Source organism: Bubalus kerabau, chromosome 5 (genome assembly GCF_029407905.1).
Source record: "Bubalus kerabau isolate K-KA32 ecotype Philippines breed swamp buffalo chromosome 5, PCC_UOA_SB_1v2, whole genome shotgun sequence".
Classification (NCBI taxonomy): Eukaryota; Metazoa; Chordata; class Mammalia; order Artiodactyla; family Bovidae; genus Bubalus; species Bubalus kerabau.
This window is the reverse complement of record NC_073628.1, coordinates 104,060,712-104,077,397: the sequence shown is the minus strand read 5'-3', so window position 1 is coordinate 104,077,397 and position 16,686 is coordinate 104,060,712. Positions and strand designations below refer to the sequence as shown.

At 53.6% G+C, this 16,686-nt stretch overlaps 1 protein-coding gene across 1 annotated transcript; it reads left to right on the top strand.

Annotated features, from left to right (window-relative positions):
- The first annotated feature begins 35 nt into the window (after positions 1-35).
- On the top strand, positions 36-16,627 carry CCDC27 (coiled-coil domain containing 27). Its single transcript, XM_055583789.1, has 13 exons — positions 36-252; positions 797-929; positions 2,083-2,193; positions 2,721-2,878; positions 7,980-8,132; positions 8,815-8,907; positions 9,178-9,333; positions 9,406-9,607; positions 9,823-9,953; positions 11,863-11,940; positions 12,174-12,386; positions 13,970-14,074; positions 15,629-16,627. Exons 1-13 carry the CDS (start codon positions 58-60, stop codon positions 15,770-15,772), a joined length of 1,872 nt encoding a protein of 623 aa, XP_055439764.1. The 5' UTR covers positions 36-57; the 3' UTR covers positions 15,773-16,627.
- The last annotated feature ends 59 nt before the right edge of the window (positions 16,628-16,686 follow it).

Below are 16,686 nucleotides of genomic sequence, written 5' to 3'. Positions count from 1 at the left end.
ATCCCACAGGATTGATCTGAGTCATCCTTCAGGTGACCAACCTTGGTCCTTCGCTCCATGCTCACGATGTTACCCATCAGAGCCAGCGGGCCCAAGAAGAAAAGTCTCGTGCCCAACTTGATAGAAAAGGGCCTGATTGTCCTCCGGAAGGTGGCCAGCCGGGACGAACAGCCCCCGGAATGGAAACTCCGCCAACAAAAGCGCTCCCTCAGCAAGTCGGCTCAGGCCATCTGCCGCTACTACAAGACGCTGGTACGGGGTCTCGGGAGCAGGGATGGCCCTGCCACACATGGTTATCTGAAGATGACATGCTTCTCCGCTGGATCAAAGGCCTTGAGGGTGGAGGGCCGATGGGGCATCCTGAATCAGCTTGGGTGGTGGGTTGTGATGGGGAGATTCTTGGGGTGGATGGGGCCTGGGAGAGAAGATGATGTGTTTGCCTTGAGCCTTCCTTAGGGGCCTTTTTAAGAAGGAGGGAAAGGGGGAAGAGAAAATAAGGAAGAGAAAGTGCAGGCAGCAAGTTTCATGCGGGTACTTCATGTGGTGGGGGGCGGGGTGAGACTGGGGAGCCAGCCCACTCCCCAGGGGCCCGCTAAGTGGACAGCAGCTCTAGGCTCAGCTGACTGCAACTTCCAAAGCAGGGCTCCCACGGCCCTCATGAGCGGCCAGCTTTCGGGGAGGAGACAGCCTGCGTGGTTGGCACACAGAGCCAGGCTCTGGAGCTCCACTGGTGGAAGGGGTGGAGGGCTTCCTGGGTCCCTCCTTTCCTGCTGGTCTCATTCTCCCCACTCCCCAGAGAGACTTCAACCAGAACGCCAGCCCCCAGGACAGCAGTTTCATGTCCGAAATGGAGGAGCTTCGGCGCAAGTTCCTCACACGTCCTGGCTGCCCCCAGTTCAGCACCAGGTCGACGTCCATGACCCACTATGGTGAGTGCGTCTGATGGGGCCCTGTGTGCACACCCAGCCCCACTCCAGCTAACCCACCTGCTGGAGTCCAGGACAGCCTGCGGGTGTGGCCAGAGGAGGGGGCGTGTGCGGCGGCCCCAGCTGCTGCTTCTGAAACTGGCTTTCGGCTAAGGCTGGGGTTGGGCCTCAGGGAAGGGAAGGAGAGAAGGTCCTTCTTCCTTCCACTGGGCACATTTGTATCATTGGTCTCCCAGCCCACTTACCTTCTCTGGCTGTCAATCACCAAGATTCAGTAGGGTTGGGACACGGGAGGAGAAGGTGAAGACTCTGGAAGCTTCAGTGATGAGGTCCATAGGTCCAAAGGTGGGTCATTAGGCACTGAGCACTGTAAGGAGCCTCAGCAGCCTCTTGTCTAACCCCACAGTGCTCTGATTCAGTCAAGAGGCTCTGAGAGGGCAACTAAGGTGCTCAGCCGTCACCCGGTAGTGCTGATCAGGCCAGGCGCCATCCCATCCCAGATTCCCGCTCCGGGGCCTGGGCTGCTTTTGTTCTCTGACAGACAACATTATCTTCATGGTGGTGACATTAAGGCTGAGTGCCTGCAGCCAGCAGCTGGGGTCCTTTCTATGGATCTCAGGTGGCAGTCAGGCAAAAGTGGGGTCTCACCCTACTTGTCAGGCTCTAAGCCTTCCTTTCTCAATGCCAGGGCCTCGGAGAGCAGCCAGCACTCCAAGACCAGGAGGGTGGGGGTGTCTAAGGAGGGTGGGGGGAACACAGAGCATCCTGGGTGCAAGGCTGAGCCCACATACTGCTCCTAGTGCACTCGCCATCATCTGATTCGTGCCAGCTTAGAGGACGTGGGTCTGACCCTTGGGGGGAAGGGCATTCTGCAAGATTTTGAGGAGACAGTTTTACAGGAGGAACAGGCGCCGTCCCCTGGGGAAGAGGCGCACTGATTTACAGAGACTAAGTTGCACCTGACCCGTTCTGGGGGGACATGCCAGGCGGGCAGGGGGCAGAACCACATTTCCATTCGGTCTCGTAGTCCAGTCCTGTGCTTCCACTGAGAAAAGGCACCTTGAACCCCACCCACTGTTTCTAAGGAAATACAAGTCCCCACCCAGAGGTCTTGGGGAGACTTGGCCTCAACTGTTCTCCATTTGCCATCCTGCAGGTTCAGCCACAACCCTCTCTCTGCCTGAAGACACAGGCATTGGCTCTGAGACCTGGAAGGAGGCTGAGAACCCACTCTCCAGCCAGCAAGGCTTGGATGTGAAGGTGGACGGTGAGGGCAGGCCGTGCGGGGCACTGGGGGTGTGCATGGCCCATGGGGTTCTCTCCTTGGCACCCCAGCCCAGAGGGCCCCTGTTCCCTCCATTCCTATGGTGCCCCATGGAATTGACTTCCCAGGACCACCTGCCTGGCTTGGTGTTCCTCACATGGGCCCTGGGACGTGTCTATCCTTGAGTACAGGGACACCCAGGTGCCATTCCTACAGATACATACTTCTGTTTATCCAGAGATGAACTCCACCCCCAGAAGTATGCTTCACTTCAGAAGTGCCCCCTGTGCACAGGCAGCATCTTGCCCTGACTCCAGCTCTGGGACCCTGAAGGGGGCTCGGATGCTGCTTATTCAGGCTGGGCTGGGGGTGGTGGGGACGAGTGTGGGAGAACGGGGAGCTGGAGAGGAGCCCAGCTGGACAGGGAAGGGCTCCTGGGGGAGTCTCAAAAGAGGGATGTTACAGAAGATCCAGGGCTGCTCAGCATGGGAAGGGTCTGACCACCCCCCCACCACCTCCCCTCTTGACAGGCTGCCTCCTTCCCCTTAGCAAGAGTGCCTGTGAGTTCAACTACCTGCGGAAGAAGAGCGAGTCCCAGGTGCTGAGCCCGACCCCCAGCAGTCCTGACCTGGGACAGAGCTACCCAAGGAAGCGGGTACCCTGGTACATCTCCGTCATCCATGAGAAGGTATGGCCAGGCATGGAGCCTGGGCACAGATCCTGGTCCTCCTGTCCCGGCTGTGCGTCCTGCTGGAGGTGATGTTCTAGTCTCTGGTCCCAGATGCAGTCTGAACTGACCTTCTGACCTGTCTCGTGGCTTCTACAGGGCAGGTTCCTATCTGTCTTCTTCCCCATGGAGAGCAGTTTAGGCTGGCCTGGATGTTGCCCCCTCCTACACAGCTTCGCCCCATGTGTCAAGACCCTCAGCATCCATAGGCTTTTAACCCAGTCATTCCACTTGGGAGACGGTATTCCTTAACACAGTAATAACAATCAGCTTGATGGGCAAAGATCTGCCTATGGGTTGATTCATCATGCTATCATCTTTCTCATCCTTGTTTGTGAGAGAGGCTGGCCTGTAATTTACCAGCCTTGTCATCCCCTTGTTTGCTTTTGGGGTCAGAGTCTTCTGGCCAAGTAACAACAACGAAAGTTGAGAAGTGTTCCTTCTTTCTCGATTCTCTGGAAGAATTCACCTAATGTTGTTGTTTCTTTATTAAATTCTGAAGATTTCATTATCGAAGTCATCTGTGCCTGGTGATTCCTTACAGGGTTTGTGTTTTTTTTTTTTTTTTTTTAATTAATTCCTTTTAAAAATATTCAGATTTCCTTTTCCTGTTCCAGTTTTGGAAAGCTACATTTTTCTAAGACAGTGTCCAAGCCATGTCAGTTTTCAAATCTAGGAGCCTCACTCTGTGCACAAGACTCCCTTAGTATCCTTCCCGTGTCTGGAGAAGATTCTGAAGAAGATTGTCTGTTTTTTTGTTTCTGACATCGCTAATCTCTGTCTTCTCTCTTTTTCCCTCCACCAGTCTTATCAACGTAAAAAGTCTCTTAGAGCCAGTTTCAGGTTTCTACAAAAAAATTTTTTTTTAAGCTCATGAAGCACTAACAACAGCTGTGGAAATAAGTCACATAAGATGCTGGGTGGTTTGTCATGAGCACACAGTGGGGACTCGTGAGCCCTCATAATATGGGTCCATGAGTATTCATTTTATCTTTATTCCCGAAACTGTACCTTTAATTTTATGATAGATTTCACAATTTGTTTTTAAAAATTTTTTAGATTTTACAATTTAAAAAGCATTGATACCATCAACAATCCCACCTTTGGAAAATAGCCTGAGGATATAATTAGAGTTACACAAACATACTATTCATGGGGTTCTCAAGGCAAGAATACTGACGTGGTTTGCCATTCCCTTCTCCAACAAACTGGAAAATTCTTCAAGAGATGGGAATACCAGACCACCTTACCTGCCTCTTGAGAATCTGTATGCAGCTCAGGAAGCAACAATTAGAACTGGACATGGAACGGACTGGTTCCAAATAGGGAAAGGAGTATGTCAAGGCTTTATATTGTCACCCTGCTTATTTAACTTATATGCAGAGTACATCACGAGAAACGCTGGACTGGAAGAAGCACAAGCTGGAATCAAGGTTGCCAGGAAAAATATCAATAATGTCAGATATGCAGATGACATCACCCTTATGGCAGAAAGCAGAGAACTGAAGAGCCTCTTGATGAAAGTGAAAGAGGAGAGTGAAAAAGTTGGCTTAAAGCTCAACATTCAGAAAACCAAGATCATGGCATCTGGTCCTATCATTTTCATGGCAAATAAATGGGGAAACAATGAAAACACTGAGAGACTTTATTTTTGGGGGCTCCAAAATCACTGCAGGTGGTGACTGAAGCCATGGAATTAAAAGACACTTGCTCCTTGGAAGAAAAGTTATGACCAACCTAGACAGCTTACTAAAAATCAGAGGCATTACTTTGCCAATAAATGTCCATCTAGTCAAAGCTATGGTTTTTCCAGTGATCATGTATGGATGTGAGAGTTGGACTATAAAGAAAGCTGAGTGCTGAAGAATTGATGCTTTTGAACTGTGGTGTTGGAGAAGACTCTTGAGAGTCCCTTGGACTGCAAGGAGATCCAACCAGTCCATCCTAAAAGAAATCAGTCCTGAATATTCATTGGAAGGACTGATGCTGAAGCTGCAATACTTTGGCCACCTGATACAAAGAACTGACTCATTTGAAAAGGCCCTAATGCTGGGATAGATTGAAGACAGGAGGGGAAGGGGATGACAGAGGATGAGATGGTTGGATGGCATCACCGACTCAATGGATGTGAGTTTGAGTAAACTCCGGGAGTTGGTGATGGACAGGGAGGCCTGGCGTGCTGTAGTCTATGGGATTGTGAAGAGTCAGGTGTGACTGAGTAAGTGAACTGAACCGAACACAGACATACGTAAAAGAATGCTATTTGCAGGCCTGTCAGGGAAGGGAATTCCAGGGGAAGGACTGCAGGCTGGGCTGTCTCCAGGGGCTCACACTGTGTCCTCAGGGTCTTCTTTCTTTCACCTCTGTCTTCCTCGGCCCTGTCGTAGGCAGCATCACTTGCAGCAGCAAGTATGTGCTGTTGCTAAGTTAGCATCCCCACTGGAAACCAGCAATGCCTTCCAGGACTTCCTTTTGTTCTGGACACATTTGTTGTTATTTTTCAGTCACTAAATCATGTCCGACTCTTTGTGATCCTGTGGACTGCAGCACACCAGTCTCCTCTGTCCTTCACTATTTCCCAGAGTTTTCTCAAGTTCATGTCCATTGAGTTTGTGATGCTATCTAACCATCTCATTCTTTGTCACCCCCTTCTCCTGCTGCCCTCAATGATTCCCAGCATCAGGGTCTTTTCTAATGAGTTAGCTCTTTACATTAGGTGGCCAAAGTATTGGGGTTTCAGCATCAATCCTTCCAATGAATATTCAGGGTCAATTTAGGATTGACTGGTTTGACCTCCATGCTGCCCAAGAGAAGACTCTCAAGAGTCTTCTCCAGTATCACATTTCGAAAATATCAATTCTTTGGTGCTCAGCCTTCTTTATGGTCCAGCTCTCACATCCATACATGACTATTGGAAAAATCATAGCTTTGACTATACAGACCTTTGTTGGCAAAGTGATGTCTTTGCTTTCTTAATACGCTGTCTAGGTTTCTCATAGCTTTGCTTCTAAGGACCAATTGTCTTTAAATTTCTTGGCTGCAGTCACTGTCTGCAGTGATTTGGGAGCCCAAGAAAATAAAATCTGTCACCCCTTCCACTTTTACCCCTTCTGTTTGTAAAGTGATGGGACCAGATGCCGTGATCTTAGCTTTTTAAATGTTAAGTTTTAAGCCAGCTTGGTTCCCCAACCAGGGATTGAACCGATGTCCTCTGCATTGCAAGGCAGATTCTTAACCACTGGACCACCAGGGCAGTCCCTCTATGACTATTTTAACTTAATAGTGTAAACAATTCCCATATACCCTCCAGATTCTCCAAATGTTAAAATGTTGCCGATTTGCTCCATCCTCCTCTCCTCCCTTCTTTCTCTGTTTCCCTATGTCATTCATTCATTAAAAAAATTTTTTTTAATTTATTTGGCTGCACCTGGTCTTAGTTGTGGCACAGGGGATCTAGCTTCCTAACCAGGGATGGAACCTGGGCCCCCTGTATTGGGAGCATGGAGTCTTAGCCACTGGACCACCAGGGAAGTCCCTATATCATGCATTCTTGCCCTGATTTTTAAAAATTCCCTTATTAGGAGAAGGCAATGGCACCCCACTCCAATACTCTTGCCTGGAAAATCCCATGAATGGAGGAGCCTGGTGGGCTGCAGTCCATGGGGTCGCTAAGAGTCAGACACGACTGGGCGACTTCACTTTCACTTTTCACTTTCATGCACCTGAGAAGGAAATGGCAACCCACTCCAGTGTTCTTGCCTGGAGAATCCCAGGGACGGGGGAGCCTGGTGGGCTGCCGTCTATAGGGTTGCACAGAGTCGGACACGACTGAAGTGACTTAGCAACATAACTGTATATAAAATAGATAACTAATAAGGACCTACTGTGAAGTACAGGGAACTCTACTCAATACTCTATAATGACCTACATGAGAAAAGAACCTGAAAAGAGTGGATATTATATGTGCATGTATAATGATTCACTTTGCTATATACCTGAAACCAACACAACATTGTAAAGTAATTATATTCCAAATAAAAATTTAAAAATATGTAAAAAAAATAAAAATAAAAATAAAAATTCCCTTATTACTATGTACTTCAAGTGAAGTTTTCAGTTCTTTTTTCTGAATGCTTGAGAAGGATACTTAGATCATTGATATTCCATTGCTTCCCCTAATTGTTGCATTCGAAGCTTATAAATTTGCCCTTAATCACAGTTTTTGCTTCACCACATGTCATGCCACGTCCAAGTATTTGTTATTATTCTGTCTAAAATATCTCATAATTTCCTGTGAGCTTCTTCTTTGACTCATGGGCTCCATGGGAGCCTATCTCTTAATTCTTAGACATCTGGACGACCTCCTAGTTATCTTTTCTTCAGACTCCATCTGGGACCATCTCCCTCTTGCTTGAAGAATCCCCTTTGTATTTCTGTCAGTCGTTCAGCTCTGATTATGACAAATTCTCTCAGTGACTGTCCAAAACCACCTTTATTTGGTCTTCAAGCTGGAATGATTGAGGGTTTTGAGATTCTGAGAGGCAGTAGACCCAGCCCCGAAAAGCTTGGAAGTCTTTGGCAGGTAGTGCTGGTTAGTAGGTGTGGCTCAGATGGTAAAGCATCTGCCTACAATCTGGGAGACCTAGGTTCAAACCCTGGATCAGGAAGATCTCCTTGAGAAGGAAATGGTAACACACTCCAGTATACTTGCCTGGAAAATCCCATGGACGGAGGAGCCTGGTAGGCTGCAGTCCATGGGGTCGCAAAGGGTCGGACATGACTGAGTGACTTCATTTTCAATCACACCTGGGCGCTGACTGGGACCAGGGCCTGGAGGGGAGGCTGCCAGGATATCCTGGGCAAGGGTGGCCCTTAAGCAGGAGGGGGCTGCAGGTAAGAAGCCGCTCACCTTGGGCTAGGGTCACGGGGTCCTCCTGGCCCCGGAGCTGCTGCTCTGGGTGGGAGGGCAAGGGAGGGTGCGGCAGGGGTGTTTGAGTGGCTAAGTGGCCCCCCGGGCTGCCCTGTTTCTCCTCAGGACCAGTGCCTGTTGGCGCTAGGGGAGGAAGTCCAATGCCTCTCGGAGCTGGAAGCACAGGTTCAGAAGAGAGAGGAAGAGATCCTGGCTCTCCAGGAGGAGAGGGAGGCCCTGAGGAAGCAGCTGAAATGCCTCCTGAAGAGCAAGAGCCAGGAGGCCGCGCCCAGCCATGTCTTGCGGGTGAGCAGCGGCAGGCGCTCCTCGGACTAGCCTGGCCTGGTCTGGCTCTGGGACGGGGCCTTGCCTGTAACGTAAGGATGGCATGCTGTCCCCCTCGACCACAGGTGTGGGGTGGGCACTGGAGGAGGCAGGGTGGGGTGGGGATCTGGGGGCCATCGCCTGGTCTGAGACCTGGTTTCTTTCTCATCTGAGGATACAGCCTGCGTTTACGCTGGGTGCACATATGAAGTGGGGGTGGGGGGCTTCAGACCCCTGCTGGATCATCTGGACACCTCCAGAAAAAGCTACCCGGACACTGATGGTGGGGTCTGGTGGGCAGGGAGGCAGCAGGAGTCTGGAGAGCCTGGGAGCATGGTCCTGTGTCTCCCCCATTCCCCAGCCTCCCAGGGGCTGTCAGCAAGTGGGCAGTGAGGGGCAGTGACCTGCGGGCATGTTTGAGGTTGGCCCCCCCCCCAGACTCTTCCCAAACAGTGTGCTTGTTACTGCTGGGCCTCTCACCAGGGGTACCCCCAGGGCCGTCACCTACACAGCACGGCCGCCTGCCCATCGACAGGGCAACCCCGGGGGGGGGGGGGAGGGGAACGGTGGGCCCTCTTCTGAGGGGACAGGTCTCAGTGACATGGGCCCTGGGGGAGTTGAAGGCCCAGGTTGAAACCCTGAGGCTGCCGTGGGCATTTCATAGGAGCGGCCGTTGGAGTCCGTGCTAAAGCTGCAGGGGAGACAGAGCACCCTCAGAACCTTCCAAGACGAGGAGGACGTGGAGCCCTGGCGGCAGGTGTGGGCTGGCTGGGGCCCGGTCCCCCAGGCTGCCCCGGAGAGGCACAGGCCACAGTGTCCCACGTGCTGTCCTAACCTGGTGGCCCTCACCCAGGCTGAGCCCTCAGCCACAGCAGGGGAGGGGTGGTGGGGCTGCTTCTGGAGATGTAACCCGAGGGGAGCTGGCCAATAGCCCCACAGCACCGTCCTCCCAATGCCCCCATGAAGGTTCGAGCCTCCCTCCCGGGGGTGCCCGTAGCCCTGTCTAGCATCCCCTCCCTTCCCCCAGCTGCAGGAAGAGTGCGACAGAGGCAAGGAGCTGGAAGGAGGTGACTACGAGGAGGAAGAGTACCTGGAAGGGCAGGCCAAGAGGGCAGAGGACAAGGGGTCGAGGGCTAGAGCCAGCAGGAGGGAAACTCTGCAGGAGAACAGAAGCGAGGAGGAGGCGGTGGCCATGGTAACTGTGCAGGAAGACGAGGACGAGGACAGGGATGCGTACGGGGCTGGGGAGGTGGAGGAAGAGGAGGACGAAGAGGTGATGGAGCTGGATGAGGAGAAGGAGCTGCAGGAGGAGGAGGCCGCGGCCAGGAGGCGGGCCGGCTTCGTGGACGACACCTTTGAGGAGGAGCTGATAGCCCAGCTGGAGGAGTATGAGCAGCTGATCCAGGAGTTCCAGTTCCAGCTTGAGATCACCAGGACCAGATACTCCCTGGCAACAGGTGGAATGCCAGAGGAGGCCAAGGCGGGACCCGCAGCGAGGATGCCCAGGACTGCCCACTTTGCCCTGGGTCCCTCTTGGCTGGGACCATGGTGGGGCAGCACTAGACCCCTGGGATGGGAGCAGGCAGCCAGCCCTCAGCTTGGAGCTCCGCGGAGCCCTAGGGATGGTGCAGTGACTGGCCCCCTCCTCCCTGTTTTCTCTCATCTCATGCAGGAGCCATCAAGTCTTTACAGCGACAGGTGGAATTCCAAGAGTCGCAATTGCTGAAAATCAACACGGAGAATGAGATGCTGCAGAAGGAGCTGCGGGAGCGGAAAAAACAGCTGCAGGCCATGTCTGACAAGGTGGCGGTATCCTCTGCTATGCTGGGACACGTGCCATCCATCCCCGCCCCCACCCCCTGACAGAGACACTGGACTCAGGAGCTGATAGTCACTCAGTTATGTCTGACTCTTTATGACCCCATGGACTGTAGCCCGCCAGCCTTCTCTGTCCATAGAATTCTTCTCCAGGCCAAAGTACTAGAGTGGGTTGCCATTCCCTTCATCCAGGGAATCTTCCTGACCCAGGGATGAAATTTGGGTCTCCTGCATTGCAGGCAGATTCTTTACCATCTGAACCACCAGGGAAGCTGCCATAGCTAGACCTTATTAAGGGTTTGTTCTCATTTGTCCTGGGCACTCAGTAGCCGGCTAGAAACTTATATCATTCAGTTCTGAAATTGTTCTCTGTTTACATGGATTTTAGTCCCTGTCTCTGTTTTCTCCAAACTCTCCTGGCAACCCCATCAATCAGCCAGCAGACCTCTTCTTTGGATCTCTTTCTCTTTCCTGTCTGTTCCTTTCACCATCTTGTCTTTTTGTTCTACTTTTAGATTTCCCTAACTTTATCATCAGCCCTCTTCCTGAGGTTTTTTAAAAATAATTTTATTTGATTATTTAATTTTCGGCTGCACTGGGTCTTCATTGCTGCACAGGCTTTCTCTAGTTGCAGCAAGCAGGAGCTACTCGCTAATTGCAGTGAGCAGGCTTCTCATTGCGGTGGCTTCTCTTGTTGTGGAGCACGGGCTCTAGGGCACATGAGATTCGGTAGTTGCAGCTCCCAAGCTCCAGAGCACAGGTTCAATAGTTGTGGCGCACAGGTTTAATTATTCCCCAGCATGTGGGATCTTCCTAGAGCAGGGATCGAACCCATCTCTCCGGCATGTAGGCAGATTCTTTGCCACTGAGCCAGCAGGGAAACCCTCCTCTTGAGTTTTAACTTTGTTTCATTTAGTTTCTAAGACGTTGCTTTTGCTCTCTGAATGTTCCTTCCCCACTCCCTTTTATTTAGAAGCACACTCATGTTTTATTTCTTAATGGCGGTATGTCTCTGACCTCCTTAACAGCTGAAGTGAGAGTTATGGGAGATACTTAAGGGATTTGACTGCTTGTGCTGTTTCTATTTCCTATAAGCTCCTTTTGTAAGTCTGTTTTCAGTTTCTGTTACTCCTTCGAGAATTTTGCTCAAAGGTCAGACGTGCCTGGAGTCTCTCAAACTGTGGGTGACCATTTTGTGTTTCATGGCAGAGAACTGTGCTTGGGTACATCAATGGAAAGTTAGTTCAATGATCCTGTCGTTGGCTCCTTCCCCTTGGCTTGCTCAGATTCTCCTGGAATCTGGGAAACTGGAAGAATTCCTTGCCCAAGTGTAATGGTCCAGCTGCTGGTGTTTCAGGACAAAGTGGGGCAGAGGCTGCAGTCTCCACGTTCAGCCCCACATCCTGCATCTGTCACCAGGGGTCTCCACTGCGTGGCCTGGCATCTCCCAGGCCAGAGATCCTCTTCTCCCCCGCTCCCCCTGCCAACCCCGGGGCCTCCAGTCTCCTGACAGATGGAAAAGGGGGAAGGTGCCCGGCATCTCCTGGTCAGCGCTGAGTCTGAGGCTCCTGATTTCTGATATGATGTTCCTCCTTGTGTCAGCCTCCACGTCCAGAAAAGCCCAGCACCATCCCCCACTTCTGAGATTTTCAGGGACCTGTGGACTGGGCTTGTTTGCAGCTCTCCCCGCTGCTGGTTTTGGAGTCTGGTTCCTTGGGTCTGCCTCCCGGCTTCCAAAGTGTGTTTGATACCTTCATCACAAATTCCCCCTTCCCCCGTCATCAGAAATTTTGATGCTTCCCTTCATCTTACTGAGGTTCATGGAGGAAGGTTCAAGGAGGCAGCCATCTATCTCCTCCCACCAGCCCCTGAGCGAACCCCCATTGCCTTGCAGTTCTCTAACCTCCGGGAAGACAAGAAGTACCAGGAAACGATGGGCCTCATTGAGAAAGACAACCTCCTCCTCAGACAGGTGCCCGTGGGGTGGCTGGGGGGCAGCCACAGGTCCTGATGGCGGCAAGGAGAGTCAGCTGAGTGGGGATCCCTCATTTCAGATAGTACCCTGTTTAGTAAATCCGGGGCCCTGGACACCCACTGGGGAACTGGCCACAGCCGGAGCCAGGCTGGCTGGAGGAACTCAGGGAGAGGTGGCTGCCTCTGGGAAGGAGGGGTGGGCAAGTGGACCTACTGCTCCCCACCCCCCAGCAAGTGTCGGAGCTGGAGAGTGAATTGTCCAAGCGGGAACAGACCATCTCGGAGCTAGAGGCCAAGGTCAACCAGCTCCAGGCCCAGGTGAATCAGAGCCAGAACCACCTGCAGAGGCGGAAGCAGCTCCAGGAGGAGATGCAGAAAAAGAATGAGATGATTCAGCAGGCGGAGCAGCAGGCCCACGAGGCCCTGGAATACACCCAGGCCAGGGTACGCCCGGCTCCCCATCCCAGCCCTGGAGAGTGCTCAGGCCTGAGTACACTCGACTCCTGCCTCCTGAAAGCCTGGGGCCCTTGCCCACCACTGCCGTCCCTGGGAACGGCCACCCTGGGGACCGTGCACCAAGTGCTCTGGGCTCCCCTCTTCCTGTGTCCAGAAACATTGGTGGATGAGGGGGCGAGGGTGTGGTGTGGCCATCTTGGTCAGCTGTATTGGCCGGAAAGAGCTGAGTGCAGGGGCTTTGTTTATGGAGGAGCCCCTTGAGTTGTGCTGTGAAAGAGACCCAGGGATGTGGTGGCCAGCCAGGGAGGGTCTGAGGTGGGAGAGAAGTAGTAGTAATGATGCCGTCTATTTATAACTTAGAGAGCATTTGCTGTGGGTCAGGTGCTGTTCTCAATGGCACCCCACTCCAGTACTCTTGCCTGGAAAATCCCATGGACAGAGGAGCCTGGTGGGCTGCAGTCCATGGGGTCGCAAAGAGTTGGACACGACTGAGCAACTTCCCTTTCACTCTTCACTTTCATGCATTGGAGAAGGAAATGGCAACCCACTCCAGTGTTCTTGCCTGGAGAATCCCAGGGACAGGGGAGCCTGGTGAGCTGCTGTCTATAGGGTTGCACAGAATCGGACACGACTGAAGTGACTTAGCAGCAGGTGCTGTTCTCAGCATTTATTAAAGTCATTCGACCCTGTTAACAAAGCCATGATGTGGGTACCGCTGGTGTCCTGGCACCTGCAGCACAGAGAACGAACAGCCCATCTGAGTTTCCAGAGCTGCGTGGAGGCGGTGCTGGGGTGTGAGGTCCTGGGTCCTCACTCTGAGCCCCTGATAGATGTGAGCAAAGGCATAGGAGGAAACCATCAGTCAAGAGCTGACTTGCTTTAGAATCTAAAACTAGCAAAGGTAGAGGCCCTGAGCGCAAAGGCTTTTGAAATGACATTTTCCCCACTGGCCAACCAAGAGTGCCCACTGTAACCAGCTGTGTTCTCCCTCCCGCTGGGGCCCGTCTCCTGCTGTGCACGAGGCTGCCAATGGCTGCCAAAGACTAGACAGGCTCAGTGGTTCAAGCTGCTTAACTCCTGGCTAATGCCTGGTTAGTGTAGATGTCCACAGTATGGAGCGCTTCTAGGTCACTTAGAGAAGGAGGATGGGCTGGGAGTATAATGCCCATCGCAGGGCTGGCCAAGTCTGCAGGTTGTCTGCTGTGGGTCAGCGGGAGACTGTGGCTAAATTGACTCTGGGGGATGGAGGACAGCCTGGGGGGGTCATTCAGAGTTTTGTTTTGACCATGTGCAGGTTTTGCTTTTTCAATTAAGAAACAAGCAAACAAATGTGGTGTGGTAGAGAGACTTTGGGTTTTGGTGTTAGGCCTCCTGGGTCTGGATTTTGATCAGGTCCCTTCCAGCTAGCTCACAGGAGACCACGCTGACCACTCACACGCTATTTCCAGCTCCTGAAGCAGGAGAGCTGAAGACAGGTCCACCTCCCCTGGAGCCTCAGAGAGGCAGCGGGTGTGGAGAACACTGTCTCTCCACTCAAGGTGAGCTTGGCTGTTTCTCCTCTGTGCTCACAGCTCGAAAGACTGAGAAACAAGATCATCCAGGCCACCTTCAACACCATAGGGATCAAGTCCTTGGCCACTGAGATCTCTGACAATGACATTCTGGAAGGCTTGCAGGTATAAATGGTGCTCAGAGGCCTCCTTGTCCCCGGGGCCCCATCTCTAGGCCAGAGCTCCTGCCTCTGCAGCTGGGAGCAGAGGGGAGAAGCCTGGATGGGAGGTTAGGAGCCCCCATTCTTGTCCTGGTGGTGTCATGCTTTCACCGTGACCCCAGCATGGTCCTTTCTCTCTGCTCAGGCAGAGGGGACTAGATTTCCCTAAGGGGTTAGGGAACAACATCCTGGAGCTGCTGCCAGTGTTCAGCAACCATCAGCAGCTGCCGAAAACCCACCTGGTATGGTAGGGAGGGAGCCAAACAGCTGGGTCCTGGTTCTCCTGCAGCAGGAGCCCAGCCCTAGGCTCTGCCCAGCCCAGCTCCCCCAGGGATGCTTCTTTGCATCTCAGCATGGCCTCAGCTGGAATCGTTGCTGAACTCAGAGCCTGACATGGGTCCCCTCCCTGGCCTCAGCCCACACCAGCTCCCCACCAACAAGCAGAGGTTTCAGAGGGGCAGGGAGGTTTAGGATAAATAATGTGGCTTTGGGGCTGGCAGGAGTGTCACTACCCCGGGACCTTGGCTTCGCAGCTGTAGGCTGGTCACTTGACTTGCTGAGCCCTAGAGCACCCCCTCTGTACTGGGGAGAGGGTGCCTGCCTTCCAAGCTTCCTCCAACAGCATGGCCCTTGACCCCAGCAGCTACCTGTGACCTGCCACTGGCCCATTTGTCTCCGGGGCCTGGTTCCTTTCTTCTGTGAGGCTGGGTGGGCCCCTGGTTAATAGAACTCTTGTAGGGTGGCCAGTCCTCAGGGCAGAGGGGGACCCCTGCATGGAGACCTGGGGAGAGGTCTCTGACTACTAGTGTTTGGGGCAAGGGAAGAAGGAGGTGCAGGGTGAGGGGTGGGAAGGAGAGAGAGGAAGGGGAGGGATGGGGATAGGGAGGAGGAGAGAGGTTTTGAGAGGGAGGGAGGGACAGGGGATGATGGGGGTGGTAGGAAGAGAGTGAGGGAGAGGATACAAGGAAGGCAGGGAGGGAGGGGGATAGGAGGAGTCATCACCACCCACCAGTAGTCAGGGAAGAACCCCTTCCCTTGCCAACATCTGCCCTTCCCCACCCTGCACAAACCAGCAAAAGGCCAGAGAGAAGGAAGGAGGCTAAGGAGGAGGCAGGGCAGTCTTCCTGCACAGAAGGTAGAAGAGACTTTGCCCTGAGGGTCAGACTTGACAGCCTCTGATGTCTCTGGGAGTCTGGGAGTCGGCTCCTGGCAATTCCCAGAGGACGAAGAAGTAGATCTGGCCCAGGCTCCAGGAGTGAGCTGGCCTGGATGGTGGGCATCTCTACCCATCTCTGAGTTCTCTGCTTCACCCTGTTGGCTGGATCAGCCCTGATGGGAGTGGTTTCAGCACAGAAATTGGCAAATGCTACAAACCAGAGCTTTTTTATCCCTCCTGGAAAGGTTGTAAATATTCACCAGCACAGACAGCACTGCAGCAGCAGGCCCTTCTCGGGGAGAACAGGGTGGTGTCCCAGGACCCGGCAAGGCCTGTGCGGACACTGCCGGGTGTCTTTTATAGAGGATCATCTCAGACAGAATGGAATACTACAACCAGCTGAAACAGAAGGGAGTCAAGGTGCCCCCCCTGCAGCAGATGGAGATCTTATCCTCACCCAGCAAGTCCAAGAAGACAAGCTCCAAGGAGGCCCAGCTCAGACCCTAGGTGCAGCCAGCACAGCAGAGGCCAGGGCCCAGCCTGGGTGTACCCTGGGTGCCCCTTTCCCCTCCGTCACCCCTCCCTCACCTGTGGCCCCACCCTGGCCTTCTGATTCAGAATTACACTTGCTGCTGGCCGTGGTCTCACCTTCTCCTTCACTAGGACACAGAGGGGAGCTTGGGTTACATGAACGCCCCTTCCCACTCCACAGCTCACTGGGTGTCCCCACAGCAGCTTGCACCCATGGCTCCTTCCTGGGGACACCCCACACTGAATATGGTGCCCTCTGGTGGTCCCAGGTGTAGGAGGCCTGAACTGGGCTCCTGTCCACCGCATTTGGTTCACACCCCGACAGGGGTCCTTTTCTGAGGCCAGCTGCACACACCTGCACGGCTCTCCCGCTGGGGTGCCCCACCGGGGCACTGCTCTGCTGTTGCGACCCTGCGGAAGGAGGAGGGTCGGCCTGCGCACTTTTCTGACCGTCCGTCGCTCTGGTGAAGACAGCTCTGCAGAGCACAGGCTCGCCTGTCTGTGCTGTACACAGAGGTCTGTGCCCCGCACACACACACGTGCTCAGTGGACTGGGTCCTCTGCCTCTTCTCTTTGCTTTCCACCCCTACCTGTCCACTCATCCTTTCGTTACTGCAGCGCCCGCCCGCTGAGGGCGTCAGGGGCATGGCCGCCGGGCCCAGGCCTCTAGCCTCTCCGAGAGAGCAGAAGGCCCCCGAAGACCGGCGCCTAACTGCACACGCCCCGGGAGCTTTCTCGAATCGCCTAGTGCCTCGGTTCTAGCTCGGCAGGCGCACCCGGGTCCCGCTTTTGCGCTCGAGCCGGGCTCCCGGCGGGGAAACTGCGACAGTGGGGAGAGGGTCCGGAGATCCCGGCCGCGTCTGGGCACCGCGGAGCGGCGCGGTCTGTGG

Bases quoted from the DNA above. Each gene is read 5' to 3' on its own strand.
- CCDC27 (XM_055583789.1), top strand. From the start codon at position 58: ATGCTCACGATGTTACCCATCAGAGCCAGCGGGCCCAAGAAGAAAAGT. The intron at 2,879-7,979 runs GTATGGCCAGGC...GCGCTAGGGGAG, and splicing joins TCTCCGTCATCCATGAGAAG to GAAGTCCAATGCCTCTCGGA. The intron at 9,334-9,405 runs GCGGTGGCCATG...GGGGAGGTGGAG, and splicing joins AGAACAGAAGCGAGGAGGAG to GAAGAGGAGGACGAAGAGGT.